The sequence below is a fragment of the Solenopsis invicta genome, chromosome 4 (assembly GCF_016802725.1).
Source record: "Solenopsis invicta isolate M01_SB chromosome 4, UNIL_Sinv_3.0, whole genome shotgun sequence".
Taxonomy (NCBI): domain Eukaryota; kingdom Metazoa; phylum Arthropoda; class Insecta; order Hymenoptera; family Formicidae; genus Solenopsis; species Solenopsis invicta.
Window position 1 is genome coordinate 24,956,972 of NC_052667.1, and position 18,516 is coordinate 24,975,487.

General features: G+C 29.7%; 2 protein-coding genes across 7 annotated transcripts in view; one reads left to right on the forward strand and one right to left on the reverse strand.

Moving 5' to 3' along the window:
* The window catches only part of LOC105200148 (solute carrier family 12 member 4), a 145,144-nt gene extending 127,693 nt beyond the window's left edge, over positions 1–17,451 (reverse strand). The window contains exon 1 of one of the 2 annotated variants that reach the window (XM_011167569.3): positions 17,132–17,449. In XM_011167569.3, coding sequence (XP_011165871.1) covers positions 17,132–17,201 — 70 coding nt within the window. In that variant the 5' untranslated portion in view covers positions 17,202–17,449. Of the gene's footprint in view, positions 1–17,131 lie in introns of both variants that reach the window. The other variant, XM_039448846.1, reaches the window with a different exon arrangement.
* On the forward strand, positions 259–9,392 carry LOC105200147 (putative leucine-rich repeat-containing protein DDB_G0290503). 5 transcript variants are annotated; one of them, XM_011167568.3, is made up of 14 exons: positions 263–1,700; positions 1,874–2,017; positions 2,107–2,249; positions 4,205–4,346; positions 4,889–5,133; positions 5,624–5,633; positions 5,746–5,879; positions 6,009–6,518; positions 6,810–6,870; positions 6,940–7,061; positions 7,382–7,555; positions 7,820–8,451; positions 9,065–9,126; positions 9,210–9,392. In XM_011167568.3, the coding sequence occupies exons 2-14, from the start codon at positions 1,963–1,965 to the stop codon at positions 9,224–9,226; spliced, it is 2,307 nt and encodes a 768-aa protein (XP_011165870.1). In that variant the 5' UTR covers positions 263–1,700; positions 1,874–1,962; the 3' UTR covers positions 9,227–9,392. The 5 variants fall into 5 exon arrangements, with proteins under 5 accessions (XP_011165869.1, XP_039304787.1, XP_039304788.1 ...); XM_011167567.3 differs by having other exon boundaries at positions 259–1,700; positions 5,746–5,864; positions 9,065–9,392; XM_039448853.1 differs by having other exon boundaries at positions 261–1,700; positions 9,065–9,392.
* Positions 17,452–18,516: the final 1,065 nt, after the last annotated feature.

Genomic DNA, 18,516 nt, shown 5'->3' on the forward strand with positions numbered 1-18,516 from the left:
ATAAATTAGAATGTAACTTTTTAAAGTTAGATTACTCAAAACAATTATGATATGGCCACCAAATTTAATATTTTTATTTGTGAATTAAGTTTATATAAAATAACAAGGAAGTATTGTTTGTATATGGAAATATATTAAAAAACATTTTTTTTTTAATATAAATTTTTAACTAAAGAAAAAATTAATAAATTAAAGTTTATGTGTTTCAAAAGTAATTAAAGTTAAAAACTAAATCATTTAAAATTAACAAAGTTAATTTTGTAGCTTTATTATTTAATTTGTTAACTAGTTCCTATTTCGCATTTAACATGTAATTACATGACTGACAGTGATGCGAGATTACCAAGAGATTTTGAAAATAAATTTAAGAGAAGATTTCATGTAATTTAGAAATTTATTATATATTTGTTGTTAGTTTTATTGATGTGACGGTAATAATGAAAAAAAAAAGAATTAAAATAAGTATGCAACCTCCCCCTACGCGCACACGCATTAAATATTCTTTTTGTTACAGAAATGCCACTATATTATAAAAATCTAATAATTATTTCTAGCTATAAGACGCAATGTTAAATTCTCGAGAACCGACTCTTTATAAGTATAAGGAGGCAATACATAAACTAACAACCAAGCAAAGTAAAAAATTAAAATGTGAAAACATCTCTTTTTACTCGCTCTTTAATTACCGGTACCCCTTTGGTAGTCGCAAAAATTTGATCAGAGTTGGCGATCTAATAGTACCTTGTCGGTGTCAATATGTAAGATCTACGCAGGATTAATTTGTGATTTTTTATAATTAGAAGAGATTTTTATGGCATCGTTTGTTAGTATTTCACCTCCCAGCTATCTCAAACGCATTCTTTTTTCTCTTTTCAGTAAATTATAAATTATCTTTTGCTTTACCCAATAAACTTATAAAATGATTAGTAGAACTTTTTAGCTAACAAAAAATTAGAATTAGCTAACAAAGAATTAAGAAAGAATTGCGTTAATATTTACTGAGTTATTTAAAAAAAAAGTAGTATTCCATCACCCTCTTTATTTCTTTATATTTTTCGTAGTTTCTGATTAGTTGAACATTTCTATCACTAGTCTTATTACTATGCCCTTGCATTGTGCAAGGACCTCAATATTAGAAGCCTTCATATAGCACTTTCGAATGCAGTGGATTTTGACCCAATCCGAGTGAGGTTAATGACGTCACATGGTCTATTTTAGTTCTGACTGGATAATTCCAGCATATGGTGTATTAACTTGACTCGAGTTAGGTCTCACTTTAAAACTCAGTGCACTCGAAAGCCATTATATCATTGAACAACATATTTCGCGCCAGGTTGATATAAACCATGTGAACGACGATATTGGACACAATAGTTGAATAAGCGTCCTCTATTATTGGCGTATTCTTCCAGGTCATCCAATCAAACCTTTAGATTTAGAAGAATATACCAATAACAACCAGCGCTTACTCAACTGTTGAGTCTGCTAAATACGTCCATTAACAGCGAGCGATTAGAACTGTTGAGTCCGCTGTGAATGTGTGCTCATTTTGATATCATTTTATCGAAGCGTTTGTCTATATTTGTCTGTCGTGAATAGAAGCATAGAGGTATCACAAGTCATAAGTGTTTGGCTGGTCACGTACGAAAGAAGAAAATCTTTAACGAGATTTGTATGTACGAGAGAGATTAAATTACTAGGTACGTTTTTTCTTCTTTGGCGAGGAGAGGAAGACACGTTTATTCTAATTAAAAAAAACGCCGAGTATAATAATAAAAGAGAGTATAATAATAAAAGATTGTATTTTGTCACGAAGTAATCTTTTCATTGGGAGAAAAAATAGATAATAGAATCGTTACGATGAAATTTTCAGGTTAAAAAAATCTGTGTGACTGGCTTCAGTCTTTATTCATTGTCTCTATGCAGATCATTAAATCAAAGAATTAAATAACATCCCAAAACATGTCGAGACAAGAAATCGAGATGATTAACACACAGGCAAAACTCTACAGGAAAAGTAAGAGAATTAAATTAATTTGTCAATTATTTTATCTCATATTTTCTTTCACATGTGATTGTTTTGCTAACAAAATTTTTATTTTCTAGAATATAAAGAATGGAAGAACAACAGCAATTATTTGACCAAGTTGCTATCAAAAGAAAAACAAAACAATCAGGCATTACTCAAACAAAACATGGAGCTAATGGAACAAAATCAATACTTAAAACTAGTATGCAACAAACGAAATGTAAGCATTATTTGTATTATAAAAGAAGTATTATGGTAACTGTACCCTACATGACCAATCTAAGGTTTGCTTTGTTTCTAATTTTTTACTGATAATGAGTCCAAAATAAATTGAGCCAGATTCAAAGTTGGAAAAATTTTTAAACATTAATTACTAAAAGTGTTAGAAAAATAGATAATAAAGTGATCCAATATTACATTTATAGGTTTATTAACATATTGATATATTTATTGACATTAATATATAAGAGTACACAAAGAACTATTTTCGTCAACAATCTATTAAGTAAATAATTGCCTTATCTTAACTTTTTCTTTTGAAATCATGGTTTATAAATTGAAATTCAGGATTAAAATTTATAATCTGAAGTAATAAAAAAGTACTAAAAAAAAATATTACAATCAATGTGTGCTCATTATTGATCAATATTGATTCTAATTTACAAAAAGGTTTTTTTCTTTGATTATAAACAGGATGCTATAATAAAAATATAAATTAAATACTGCGTTGTAAAGTATAAATATGGAGCTACAATAATATGAACTATAGAGATTAATAATCATCACTAATTACAGAAAGCAATAATTTTTCCATGAAGTATTAGATCATGAGAAATATAATTAAGAAAATTCTAATTTGATCTCATTATCAACAGAATACACAAACTGAACAGTCAATTATTGCAAATAAGTCGTGTTAATAGCTTGTACTAATTTAATTCTCTATATAACTCGTTATTGTTAAAAACAATAAGTAGGCTATTTTAAGTACTAGGCCACATAGGATACACTCACAAATGAATTATATCAACAAAAACTTGAAACTCTATAAAAAGATAAATTATTTTTTTTAATTTCAATGAGAAATGATAATGGAATCGATTCGACATCGAAATCATTTCGATGTCTATTTCATTATTATTTCTTGCTGGGTTGATATTAAATATGTATTAATATCAAATATACATATATATTATTTGTTTTTTATATTAAAAAAAAATTTTAACTTTTTTATTTTTGCCATGTACAAGGTGTCTAGAAAATCGCCTGCAGTATTTCAAGAAATGATTCGGATTCCCCTCAAAAAGGAGAAAGAGCCATATAAACATAGAGTGGAAATAAATCGTTTCCATGTTATAGCCACTTTTATTTAAAAAAATCATAAATTATTTTTTATAATCCTAAATATAAATTAAATATACATTCATTGATTTTATTCAGTGTATCTTGTTAGAATTCTTGCAATATATTTGTATATACATTTTGTATTGGAATGACATCTGATTTTAAATATCCCTTTTTTTTTAATTAAGAAAAAGGGAGAATGGAGGCTAAATGGACTATCCTTCACATTATGCATCCTGGGTAACGCCAAAATAGTCCGAAATGAAGTTATTTATGTTAAAACACTATGAAATTATGATTATTAATGATTATGAAAAATAAATTACAATTTTTTTTAACATAAGTGACTATAACTTGGAAATGACTTATTTCAGAATTCCTTATACCTTTTTCTTCTTTTTGGATCCCGAAGCACTTTCCGAAGTACTGTTGACGATTTTCTAAACACCCTGTACATCTCATATGAGTGGGATATAAGACATTTGTGTGAGATATACAGTGTGTACAGATGATATATGATAGATAATTTTACAAATGCTTACAAATATGATATAAAATGACATAATAACTTAGAAAATATGTTTGTAAAGTTTATTAGATTAAAGTTTATTAAATAAGAACGATGAATATATACGAAATATATACAATGAATATTGAAGAGGAATTGTAATGATGAAATAGCACATTTCGTATTTCCATCCATTTGAATCCATTTAAATCCAAAAATACTCTAAAGCTCTAAAGTGTAAATTTAGATAAATTAAAGTGAATTACAATTTTCTATTCATTTGAATTTGGTTTTGTTTGCTGAGAATTCATTATTTGTTGCAGATTGTAATTTCTAGTGTACTGAATAACGCAAAAAAAGTACAGAAAATGTTAGGCACAATAACTGGATATGTAACAAATATTTCCATGTGCCAAAAGGAGCTTAATGCTTCCAATGCTGTGAACCTGTCATCTACTTCAATCGGTAAGACCTGTATTGATACTACTCTTCTAAATTCGAGGCTGTCTTTAGATTCCAAAGCACAGTGAGAGAGAGGGAGGAAAGCAGGCAGGGAGACTTCTTAGTGTATTTTTGTGGTGCATGTTTTTTACAGTTCGGAACCCTTATTTTTTATTGAAAGTTATAGTCGTTATTAGCATTTAAGTATTAGCACTTAAGATGCTATGCAGAGGTTGCCCAATTAGATTTACACCTTTTGCATTATGTGTATAAACTGGACACAAAAGAGATGTAAATCCTGTACAATTTCCATGTGGTACATTAGCTCTACATTTTATATTATATTTTATATTATATGTAAAATAATTTGGACACATTTTACTAGGGTAAAATTATACAAAAGGTATAATAAACTTTTTCGAAGTCGAGGTCGCAAGACTATCATAATTTTTAGGGTAAATTCTAAGAAAAATTTTCGCCGTGTGTATATATATATATATATATATATATATATATAATTGTACTATTATACTTTGAATTTTTATTTACATTGGAATATATTTTAGAGAATAAATCGCCCAACAGAATATCGACAAAATTACCAGCCAAAAATGTAGTGAAACCTATGGTGAATGAGCACACTAAACCTATGATTAATTTAACTCAGGTTAACATAGAAAATATTAATAATGTATCAAAACCATCAAAACTGAGTGATATAAAACAAGAAATAACTACACCTACTAGAAGTCCAAAAATTAACGAGACTAGATCACCAATTACTTCCTTATTCTCTACACCTCTAAATAATGTACGTATACATATATTTTCTATCACTGTCTTGAATATATATTAGAAAAAAATTTCAAGGAATAATTTTAGTTGATAAAACAAGATGAAAATGAAAATAACAAAATACGACTAAGGCTTTGTTTATTAATTATAAATGTTTAAATATTCATGTACTTTAGATACTTTTATATAAATATTTAAGTATTCAGAATTACAAAATCGGAAATAACGAATTTCGATGGAGTAAGTATAATGTTTAAACATCTGTGTTTTAGACTTTTTGTACATAAATATTTAAATCTTTGTAATTGTCAAATTTATCGTAATTTTGTAATTTTTTTCGTAATTCTTGATTTTTTATTTTATCAGAATCACTCTTCAAATTTTATCCTACTTGTTGACGAATATTTTTTTTACTATCAAGTTATATGAATTTTAAAAAGAAATTTCTTTCAACAAACATTTGTAAAAAGATAAAAATTTTTTTCTAAATGACGTAATTATTTCAGGAAAATGATGGTATGTACAGACTACTAGAAAGATTGACAATTTCACCTCAAGATGACAGTATTTGATTTTGAAGCGTAGATAATATATGTAACAATTAGTTAATATAATCATTAACATTTAGATACACTTACAGTGATGAACAAACAAACATTAAAAAGAAAAGGGGAAAATACTCATCAAAAACAATTGTCAGTATCTGACAATGCTGAAACTCCATCAAGTGCGAAGCATGTCAAAGTGGTACAATACAACAAGGAAAGAATATTCCTAAATTAGAATTTTAGTAAAGTTGTAGTACATTTTACTAAAATTATAAAAATAAAATTCTTTAATGCACCACGTATTAATGTTTAAATTGTAATATTGTATTATTATTCTCCATAGATAATTAATGTCGCAAAGGAGGAGAGTGATAATAACGTACCTCATGATCTGTCAGACAAAATAAAGGTGAAATCGCAGTCTGATAACAAGGAGAATAAAACGCACGCAGACGCATCGAAAAAAGATAACGTAGATATAAATAATAAAGTCTCTAATAAAGATTTTAGTTGGAATGCAAGTATGACGAAAAAATCGAAGCTGTTGCAAAATAATACCCAAAAGGAGGAAAAAGGTTCACAGGAAGACCCAAAGTCGCTGCTCAACAATATCGTGCCATCGCAGGATGAGCTAGAAAAACTCGACTCTAACGTTATGAAAAGCAACAAAGAGATATCGAAAGCTACAGATACTCTATCGTCGGAGAAAGACGCAGCATCCATTGCGGATGGTTACGAATCTAATTCTTATCACAAAGCGGAGATTAGTATTGGCGATCAACTTCCGGCAGCGACTGCATCCAATTATAAAAGAAGTTTAGATGGCGAAGATGTCGCTGTTAAGAAAAAAAATGTATTTAATAATAAAATACGTAAATATTTAAATATTTAGAATTATAAAATCAAGAATAACAAACTTTTTCGATGGAGGTTTTGTTTCTTAATTATAATGTTTAAATATCCACATTTTAAACATTTTTTACGTAAATATTGAAATCTTTATAATTATAAAATAAATTTATCGTAATTTGTAATTTTTTATTTTATTAAAACCATTCTTCAAATTTTCTTTTGTTACTGAACACCTTGTACCAAATTATATAAATTTAAAAGAAAAATTTTTTATAAATGATAAATGTTTCAGGAAAAAAATCGTACTCAGAGTCTGCCAGCAACATTGATAACTTCATCACCCCAAGATAACGGTATATTTGATTTTTGAGCGTAATATATCAATTAGTTAATATAATCATTAACATTTAATACATTTACAGCGACGGACAAACAAGAATTAAAAAGAAAGAGGATACGCTGCTTTTCAAGACGGTTGTCATTATCTTTATTGCCATTGCGAAAGAGACTGCGTGAAACTTCGTCAAGTGTAGAACATATTGAAGTAAGGAGTACTACAATAAAATTTAAAGCTTTCTCTAAATTATTGCACAAGTCGCAATTTATTAGTATTAGGAATGCCACTTTATTCATATGATATAGAAAAATAATATGTCTAATATGACTTGTCTTTTAAATGTTGTATACGCGCAGATTTTTTTTAGAATTTATGTTGTCTCCTGATTACCGTAATCACGATAATCAGGAGACAGCATAAATATTGAAGAATTTTAAAGCTATAATAAATTTTATTAAAGTTATAAAAATGAAATTTTTTAAAGTATGATGTTTAAACTATTATTATTGTATTATTATTCTCCATAGGTAATTGACATTGAAAATGATGATGACACACCTCACGAGCTATCAGAGAGAATAAATGCGGAATCGCAGTCTGTTAATGAAGAGAATAAAATGCACGCAGAAAGGGAGGAAAAAGGTCCACAGGAAGGCCCAAAGCTGTTCAACAAAACTACGCCATCACAGGAATATACTGAAGTAAGTGATACTATAAAATTTAAGGTTTTCTCTATATTTTTGCAGTAGTCGCAATTTATTAGTACTAGGAATGCCACTTTCCATATGATATAGAACAATAATATGTTTAATATGACTTTTGCTTTTTAAAATGTTGCATGTGCAAAGGAAATTTTATAAAATTTATGTTTATAATCTTGGTAATCGTGGGGCAGCATAGATATTGAAGAATTTTAATAAAGTTATAATCAATTTTATTAAAGTTATGAAAATGAAATTCCACAGGAAAGCCCAAAGTCGTTCAACAAGACTATGCCATCACAGAATAATGAGCCAGAGAAACTAGAATCTAACGTTATCAAAGGTAACAAAGAAATATCGAAAGCTACTGATATGCCACTGTCAAAACAAAATGCGGCGCCCATTGCCGATGGTTCTGGTTCTGACTCTAACTCTTCTTGTCACAAAGCGGACATTAATATTGGCAAGCTACTTTCGATAGCGATCGCGGCCAATCGTGAAAGGAGTTCAAATAGCGAAGATTCCGTTATTCAAATCGAAAGTGACACCGAGTTAATGATACCGAAGGATACGAACATTAATGTGCCGAATCAAAGCTCGAACGAATCTGACTACTGTAATACCATGGTAAAACTGCCGTTAAATTTATTTAATGAGTTCAAGAGAACGTCGATACCGTATAAGGCAAAGCATTCTAGTGAAAGCGTTAAGGAATTGAATACGAAAGTGCAAGTGAGTTTCGCGGGAAATTCTTCGACAATTAGTGCAGTCGAACCGAGAAATACTCAAGAAAACAATCGAGACTTAAGCGTGGTGAAAGTTGAATCGAAGGAGCTTGATGAGTCACATGTTAAGCCAAGAACGTCATCCAACGATACTTCTACTAATAATCTCACGTACGTAAAATTACAAATTATTAGAAGTCAATAAGACTTTTTCTCTTGTAAATCTATACTTTTTTATATCCTGGTAGAAAGGACATGTTCAATAAAAATGACAATCGAGACTTGAAAGAATTTCAATTGAATTAAGTAAAAATTTTGCTCTTAGACCGAAATACTCAAGAGAGAATTGACCCCTAAAATCATAGTAATTATCGGATAATTAAAAATTTCGAAGAATTTAAACAAAATTTTAGTGAAATTAAGTAAAATTTTACTAAAACGATGTTTATTAACAGAAAAATCTGGAATTTTCAGGAATTTTGTCTTATTTTCGAAAATTATGGATTTCTATAGGATTTTATTAGTCTTTAGAAAATTTTAAAAAGTTTACATTTGAATCCTATATTTTTTTTTTTTTATAAAATCGTTTTTTTTTATCGTGGGACAACATGAATTTGAGAGAATTTTACTACACTTTTAGTAAAATGTAACTAAAATTTAATAAAATATTTTGTGAAATTTTCTAAGTTCATATTGTCCCATGATTACCATGATTTTGAGGATAAATTCTAAAAGGAAATTCTCTCCATGTAATTAAAAAATGTATTGCATTTCATTGTTGTAGTTTTATTAAGGATGGAGAGGATGAAGAAAAGATAATAAGTAGGAGATTGACAGTAAAACAAAGTAAGAATCATAAGTATAAATACACACACGCACGCTCCCGGACACTCAAACACATTGTTTAAATATTATTCTTTTTGTTATAGTAAAGCAGTTATTGTAAGAAGCTACTAAGTGCTTCTAGCTAAGTGCTTCACATCATATTCTCTAAAACCGTTTGTTCATGTAAGCATAAGAATACAATACATACACTAATACTCTAATATGCCTAATTAATTAAACTTTCTTTATACATGTAATCCAATAAAATTTTAAGTGTCATGAAAGGTTTAAGGACTACGTTCTTTGTTTTGCAAAGATACGCGTCTGTGCGTCCAGAAAGAAAGAGAAAGCAAGAGTAAAGATATAGATACAGAAAGGAGGATCACAAAAGCGACACGTGCACGATTGCAGGGCGGGGCTGTACAATTATCGATCGCTATCATTTCTGCTTTTGTAATGGATAGAAATGCAGTTACAGTTCCTCCCCTTACGTTTTTCGAGCTAACCCTCTCGCACCCTCCCAGGACGAGGCTCTTTTCATCGACAAAGTCCGGTCTTTCTAGTGCCATAAGTAGTATTTCTCATGCGAAAGTTACGAGCCGAAGGTCAGACTTTTTTTTAGGGTATTTGCAGCTTAACCGGTTCGTTAAATTCGTAAAATCGATCCAGAAACTCATCGGTATATGCTACACATATTTACTCGAGAAGACGCGCCACTGTGGCTGCAGCTGCAGTCACGAGATGTCGAACGGCGGCCTTCTTCCCGCGAGTGTTCATCGCGTGCCAAATTAAACGATCTTTACGGAGAATCGCACTGACGCGCATTAATCGCACGACGTGGGCGAAATGCAGATCGCGCGGATATTCTAATCTTGGATCATCGCATTTCAGTCTTCTGCATGAAGCTCCATGACTGATGATTTACACTCGCTCATTTCTTAAGAATCCAATTTACAGGTGTGTATGAAATATAATAATCAAGGTTGGGTAGTATTCAGTTAAAATTAAAAATTGAGCAATAATGTAAAAAGGTTGATAACTTTTAACTTAATATAGTTAATTTCAAATTAATGAATAAATTCTTTTACTTTAATTCGTTTTTTAATCATATAAAATTTAAGCTATTAATTTTTTTCTAAGTTAAAAATTTATGAAAATATTGTTAAAAAGTACATTTTTATATAAAAAAGATTCCTATTTTATGCAAACTTAATTTACAAATAAAATATTTAATTCATTTAATTATCCATATTGTAATTTGTTTTTTGGAATATTTAATTTTTAAAAATAATATAATTTAATATATTTTTTTTAAATTAATTTTTAGTTTTAATTACGTAAATTTTATCTTTACATAGCTTTTTTGTTCATATAACTTTCAACGTAACTAAATTAATTTATTAACTTCAACTTTAATTTAGTTAAAAAAATATTAACTTGTCTCTATTTCAATAATATTTATTAAAAAATTATTTATATTAAAAAAAATCTAAAAGTATATAATAATAAGTAAAATATATAAATCAATAAAATTGAATTTAAAAAAAATAAGGAAAAATTGTCGCGATAAAAACGTTATGGAAATTCGAAAATTTAAAGTCTTTTTTTTAATTCTCCTTGAAAGTAATATTTGAAGCCTTTATAGTTATTATAATTATTATTATTGGTGTAACAGCTGTAGAAGTTATAAAGTCTTCGAAAGTTTCATGAATCATCGTCGCCAGCAAACAGTGACGGAATGCTAAATATTGATATCCGTTCCAACTATCGTATGTCAAACGATAAGATTTTGTGCTGGTGGTATGAGTCAAATACCTATAAAGATATGTTTTTAATAAAATACCTATAAAAATATGTCACTCAAATGTATTTTTAACATATGATGCCTCAAAATTATTTTCTTCAAATGCTAAATAATAAAAAAATACATTGTATAAAAATTATAAATAAATAAATAGAAATATGTAAGTGCGAAACCGGTCAGAAATTACATGAAAAAAAAATTTACCGGATTATTTTCCCAAAATTTGTCATTAAATTACTTTTACTATATAAATTATTTTTTAAGTTATATGAATACATACGAAATTTTTTAAATATAAAATTCATCGAAATCTATTTTAATGCTATTGCAATGCCGTGCTTTCTAAATCTAAATTAGATTTGAAACTGATTTGCAGTGCTATACCTATAACTGTGATCATTAATGATTATTCGCTATTTTTCAGTGAATAATTCTGCTTAAGAAGGAGGCATTCTCACTGATCGGAATCAATGTATTGTTAAGACAGTGTATGTAGCATTGATTGATACAATCATAAATACAGCATTGAAATGACAGACTATTATATTTACTGTTTAATGAATAATACATTAATTTTAATTTAGAGAGTGCACGAAAAGAATAATTTTATCGTAATATCTAACAATTTAACTGAATATAGATCAGAATATAATTTTATGCTTTTCTATCAAAATAATTTATGTAGAACATTCAAGCGTGATAATACTGCAAAAAGGATTGACATTCTATTATAGCAACCAGTTTAAACGTCCAACATAATTTTTTAACTTTGTTCAACACAATTATTTTCAGATCTGAATTTCAGCAAAATTATTTTTCCCGTATACTGAAGTCGAGACAAAATCAAAAGAATATTCAAAATTTTTAATTGATTCTAAGTAAAAAATTTGGCATACTCTTCGGACGCTACCGCGCATAATAATCCCGGTTATTGCTACGGCGATAATTACCGTTTAACGTGCTGGTGAACCGCATTGATTCGCGTAAAATGATTTTGTTCGCGACACGACATAACGGGCGTTTATCTCATTGCAGTTCGCCGCGCTTCATCACGTTGATTAATCTGCAAGAACGTATAGCGCGATTTTCTCGATACAAATGCGCGCGTGATGTAAGACCGCTACACCGCAGCCTTTCTTCTTTCGCGACAGGAAAAACAATATTCGCTGCGATATCTTGCGAAAGATCTTAACCCGCTTTTTCGTCATTCTATCCTTGTTCGACATCTTACGAATGCTAAAGATAGTATAATAAAAAAGGCACGCTGATATTTTTATAAGCGCGTTCTGAATACAAACTTCTGTTTATCTAAATGGAAAAGTAAAATTTTTTTCGCGAGATAATATCGCGAGACACATAAATGGTAATCAGATTAATCAATCGAACGACAAGTCCTCCATAACAATTTCGATATCAAACGATGGAATTTGTCTCTTCAATTAATTTAACATTAATCGTTATGTCTCGTATATAACTGATACAAAGGAACAATGAAGATGTAATGCCACTTTGTGCGCCGACCATTAATTTATGTCGACCGATCCACCAATGAAAAGCTACGTTATTAGGTAGAAATGTTGACGGCACTAAATTATCATTTAATACGCCATGAACGATCACTTCTTGATAAAAATAGCCGGCTTTTGCGCACGATGCCAAAGAGAATTTGAGAGTTTCGGAAAAATATATAGAAAAAGAATACGAACGCGAATTTGTTTCGTCAAAGATTATTTAAAAAAAAATGGTGTTTTTATTAAATACATATTTTTAATAAAAACTATTAAATGAAATTTACGTATGATAATATAATTTACCCCGTTCAAATAATAGTTGCATTTCAGTTCAATATTCTACGTATGTCAAAGATTTCGTAAGGTAACATTTAATTTTTAAAACAAAGTACAACCCGTGCACAACCGTTTAAACATAAGCACATGGATCTGAAAGACCCACATAATTTTGAGAATAAGTTTGATTCCAATTAAGATTTTTTAATAATTTTATTTAGTCTCAGAAATGAGACTGAATAAACGGCATTGTCGAAAAATGACCTATTGTGAGATTATTAAGGAAAAACCACTGCAAAAAATCAAATTTAAAAAAATTATAAAAAATCAATACTGGCAGTATTAAATATTTCTCTAAGAAAAATTTGTTATTTCGTCATCGATCTAATTTTGTATTTTTAATTTACAATTTCAAAGAGCCTCCCAGCAAACGAAAATGAATTGAAATGGATAGAAATGAATTCATTTTCGAATTTGTGCTTTAGATCTTTTGAATCCATTTCAATCCAAAAAGCAATATGAATATGAATTCAACATGAATAGTTCAGTTAGTATTTCAGTTCACTTGAATCTAAAAATAATGTAATGGGGACATGAATCCATCCGAATTCGAAATGATGAATAGCGCATTTCGTATTTCAATCCATTTGAGTCTGATTCCAAAAATACGGGGAGATTAAAGTACGAACTCTAAGATAAATTGCAATTTTTATTCTATTTTGAATTTATTTTCGATTTTTGGGCTAGTAATATCTTTTTAAAACTTACTCAAAATATTAATAAGAATTGTGTACACATTGAATAGTTAAATTTATCTAATTATGAAAGTTAAATTTGTATCAATATATGGACAAGTTTAGCTGTATCATTGCACACTTGATAGAAATCAATTTTGAGCTGACAGCTACTTTCTCAATTCGTCAAGAAATATGTCTTCCAAGTTTGATGGGCAGGAACCGTTTATGAAACATTCCATATTGATTGCAGTTGCTTCGAGCTTTTAACACGATCGGTCATAATCTCCGTCGTGACGGCAATCGATCGATCGGCCTTGGAACACCAGCCTGTCCCGATAAGACATTACCCTTTAAGCACATTACGTTATTTCGACGAGAGATGAAACAAATTGAACGTGAGCGTTCTCGCCAAAGTGCAAATTTCGGCACGTAAATAAATATAAATGGATTGAAAATTTGTAATCCGTTTTAATTTATTTGAACATATTTTGAATAGCAAGAATAGCAATTACGTCATTTCAATTCTATACTATACATATGTATATTGTAGATTAAAATGGATTGCGTGATCCTCGAAATTTTTTTTTAATTGAAAGAATAAAAATCCCGTAGTTTTAATTCCTTTATGAATTAAAATGAATTTAAAGAATTCTTAAATTTTTATTGCACTGAAATAAATTCAAAAAGTTGAGAATTTGAAATTCAGCATGACGAATTCATTTTTATCCATTTCAAACTGTTTCTGTTTGCTGGGACGATAAACTATCGGCTGATGATACGCTATTACTTGTTGCTTCTCAGATAACGTGTTTTAGATGTGTAGATACACACTTTTTAGATAAAAACATTTAAAAAATTTTTAAGATATTTGTGAAAGAGATTTTATCGAAAGATTCTGAAAAATTTCTTAAAAGGTTATCCGAAAGGTATTTGTAAAACATTTTTTAGAGCATGTTCAGCTATTTGTATTACCGACTGCAACATTTTTATTGATTAGCACGTTCACTAAGGAAAAAAAATTAACTTGACTAAATTTTTCAACTTGATTAAATTTTTTCAGTTCAAGTATTTATGAATTTAACTAATATATATAAAATACTTGAACTTCAGTTTAATCAATAAATACATAAACGACCAAATAGCGAGCACAATAAAATGTTTACTTGTATAAATTATTTTATTAACAATTTAAATTAAAACAAACATGTTTCGACAATCATTTCTATAATTTTCCATATTGTAAATTTGCTTCTGCTTAATTACAAATTAAGAAATCAATTTTACCTCTTGTATATTGCAAATTTACAAACGCGTGAAAATTTACAACTACAGTAGACTTCAAAATTATCTAATGTAATAGATATAATTTTACGACGTTTAAAAAACGTTTAAAAAAAAACGTTATAATGTTCTCTAGATTCTTCGTGGAAGAGACCGTCTTATATTTTTTAATATCTTTTATATTCTTTAGTTCTTTGTATTTATTCGGCGATACGAGCGAAAATAATCGTGCGTGATTGTTTATGCAAACTGCATGAATAATGCAGCAAGGTTAATTCATTATTCATCGCGAGTGTTTTTTTACGAGCATCATTAAAGTTGCGGTTGATCGGCTTAGCTGTTGTATAATTGTATCTATTGTCTAGCCAAGTGTTTCGTTCTACAGCAATGTGCAACAAGATTCTTTTCGATTTCGTGATTAATTCCCGTCGCCGCGAGGTATTTTTAACATCGTTCAGTAAAGGTATCTCTCAACGACGACGACCGATTAGCGATTATTATTAAACTCGCTCATCGATTCGTAAGATTATTCGATACTCGAGCATTGATGCCCGGAAAGAACGGTTTTGTTGAAGTCTAAAAAATTTAACTATATACAGATCTGAAAATAATTTTATTGGACTATCAAAATAATTATGTAGGACGTTCAAGTATGATGAATAAGGCTACAAAACGTTTTCACATTCTAGCAACGACTACACAATTATTTTGATGGCTTTAAATTATTTTCCAATCTGTGTTTATTAAAATTTTTAGACACTAACAAAACTGTTCTTTCCGTGTACCTTAACATCAGAACCATTAGCGTTATTTTCGTGCATGTTCTATATAAGGAATATCAAAATTAGAGTGAGTGATGGGAAATAAATTGACATATATAACCATATTTTTATATCGACAAAATCGATATAAATTTCAACAAAACAAATTTAATATAAAAAATTTGAAATCTAAAATTTTTACGGGATTAGTTGTGATAATTTTATTCGAGGTTAGCCAAATATTCCGTTGATAGGAAAGTGACACATCTCAAAATTAATAATTTTTCAATACAACAATCTTAAAATTCTGAATTCTGGAACGTTTTAATATTTTTAATTAGAATAATAAATTTATCTTTTAATTAGAAATAAGCATAACATGTTATACTTTTAATTACATATTAGTTTATTAAATTAATTGTATGTAAATTTTATTTTATTATATTGCACTTTTTAAGATCGACGTTACATTTTCAATTTATGTAAGTTAATTATATATAAGTTTTATTTTTTATATTTATATGTATATATATATATAAAATAAAACTGTTTATTAATTTTTTATTTTGACAGAATTTCAAACTTGTTTTACTGGCAATAAAAACGTTGCTAATTTCTCTTTCCGAAATGTGTAACTTTTCTACAGGGTTAGATAAGTTAATATATATTACATGTATTTCTTAACTAAATTAGGTTGAAGTTAATGGCTCATAAAATTAATTTGCTTTAGTTAATTAAAAGCTGCATAAACAAAAAAATTAAAAGTTAAGATTTAATTAACTTATTAACTTAAGCTAAATTAAAAGTTAATTTTGAAAAGCATTTACATACTTACATTAAATTAGCATTATGTTTTTGCATTATTTTTTAAAATTAGATTGCTATAAGTAACAAAATAATTACAATATGGATCATCAAATAAATTAAATATTTTATTTGTAAATTAAGTCTGTACGAAATAAAGAAATATTTTTTTATATAAAAATGTATTTTTAATTTTATAATTTTTTCTTTTACATAGATCAATTTTTACTTTAAGAAAAAAGTTTAATAAATTAAAGTTTCAAAATTAACTAGTTATAAATTAAATAATTTAAAATGAACTGTCTTGAGTTAAAAATTATTAACTCTTCTTTAATTGGTCGTTACTCAATCTTGTTTTTCCATCAATGGAGCGAAATATCTCCATCGCTCGACATACGATGCTCGTCCGGACAATCGATGATTGTCTCTACGAAAATGTCATGTCTAACTTCCAACCGATCTCTAAATGTACAAAGGAATTACGTGTCGTTGCGGGGTTTCAATCGTTTCAATCCGCGACAACACACGCGTCGTCTCGCTGACGACATGCGACACTCCGAAAGAATGACGCGAAGCCAGCTGCAAGCGGAGCACGGCCGTGTGCAACATGGTGGGTTGCATTTTTGCGACTTGCGTACGATGTAAATACACACACACACACACCCTCATGCGCGGACTGGGCTCTCGCGCGCGCGCGCGCGCGCATCTTTCACGAGGAGCACGTGGAGTCTTCCTTTCTCTTTCTCTCGCGCACGACGAGATGGCGAATGCACCATGTCGTCGTACGCACATACACGTACAACGTACGTTCCCTTCTGCGGGACAATGACAAGCGACAAAAAACAGACTCACCATGATCGCGTACCGGCTGCCGACTGTAGCTCGCGGCGTTGCTTGCCGGCGTCACCCGGAACCTCTCCATGTCGCCGCTTCGCCTGCTCGCTGCCTAGCTGCCGTCGCGCGTTGCTCGTTCTTCCAATGCCTCGATTTCCAGGGAACGAGGAAAGCGGAGAGTGGACGGCTCGCCGTTCGGTCACTCGCGACGCGAGGTGAGACACAGGGACAACGACACTCGATGCGAACGAATCGGCACGTTGGTGCGCGACCGCTCGCGTGCGCGCTCCACATTCGCTCCACCGACGCGAATTCACGGGACGCTACTGTGCGCGTCGCCGGCGATACATCGCGACCGGACCGGCGTTATCTTCACGCGAAACAGCGCAATGGAGTGGGGGTAAGGGCAGTGACTGGAGTAGGAGCGTCGGAGTAGTCAGCGAGGGGGAGAGAGAGAGACGGCGCGAAGTGGAGTATCGAAGGGGCAGATTTGGAGTCCGTTGTCCTGGGAAATGAAACGACATGTCTGTTTGTTTACTCGCGTTACTTGCAAGCTGACATTTTCTGTTTCCAAATAAAACGAAGGTTCTTTGTATATAGCTTCTGTGTGTATGTATATTTTCTCGAAAAATAGAGAGAGAAAGAGAGATCGAGAACGGCGAGACCTGCAGAAAGAGAGGGAAAATATTGAAAAAAGAGGGTGAAAAATAATTGAAAGGGAAGGAGAATATATAGTGAGAACAGTGCAAATTGGGTTTAGATAACTTAAAACTTAGATAAAGATAAACTATAAGTAAACTACATCCCTATAAGCGTTACAATATTATTAAAAATTAAATAATATTCCTGAATATTACTTAATATTAATAAAAAGTGTATACGTCCACTCCTGATAATATTGTACGAATATTAGATGAGAAGTAAATAATATTATTTAATTCAATATTTTAAATTATCGGGAATTTAACGTTTAAATGTAATAATTATAACATTTATGAATATTTGATGCATAAGATTCACATTAATTTTTTATTACAGTAATATTCGTGGAACATTTTCAAAATATAAATATTGAAATAATATTAAAAGTATTGATTAATATGAAATAATATTGAATAATATTCAATGATGTTCTCGGGGAATATTATTTTAACTTTTAATAATATTCATATATAATATTTTAGGAATATAGCGCTTATAGGGATGTATTTTATATATAGATTAATTAATTTTTAATTTATCTATATCAAAAATAAAATTTGTTGTATAAAGATAATATAAAGATAATGTCCCTGTTAGGCAAACATTTAAGATATAGAAACAATATACCCATATTTTAATTTATAAATCTTTATTATTTTTATAAACGTGAATTTTAAATAATTCTAACAAAAAATATTCCT

Excerpts from the sequence above, each read along its gene's own strand:
- LOC105200147 (XM_039448854.1), top strand. The coding sequence starts at position 1,963 with ATGTCGAGACAAGAAATCGAGATGATTAACACACAGGCAAAACTCTAC. Across the intron at positions 4,347-4,888 it reads CCTGTCATCTACTTCAATCG|AGAATAAATCGCCCAACAGA; the intron begins GTAAGACCTGTA and ends AATATATTTTAG. Across the intron at positions 6,871-6,939 it reads TTCATCACCCCAAGATAACG|CGACGGACAAACAAGAATTA; the intron begins GTATATTTGATT and ends ATACATTTACAG.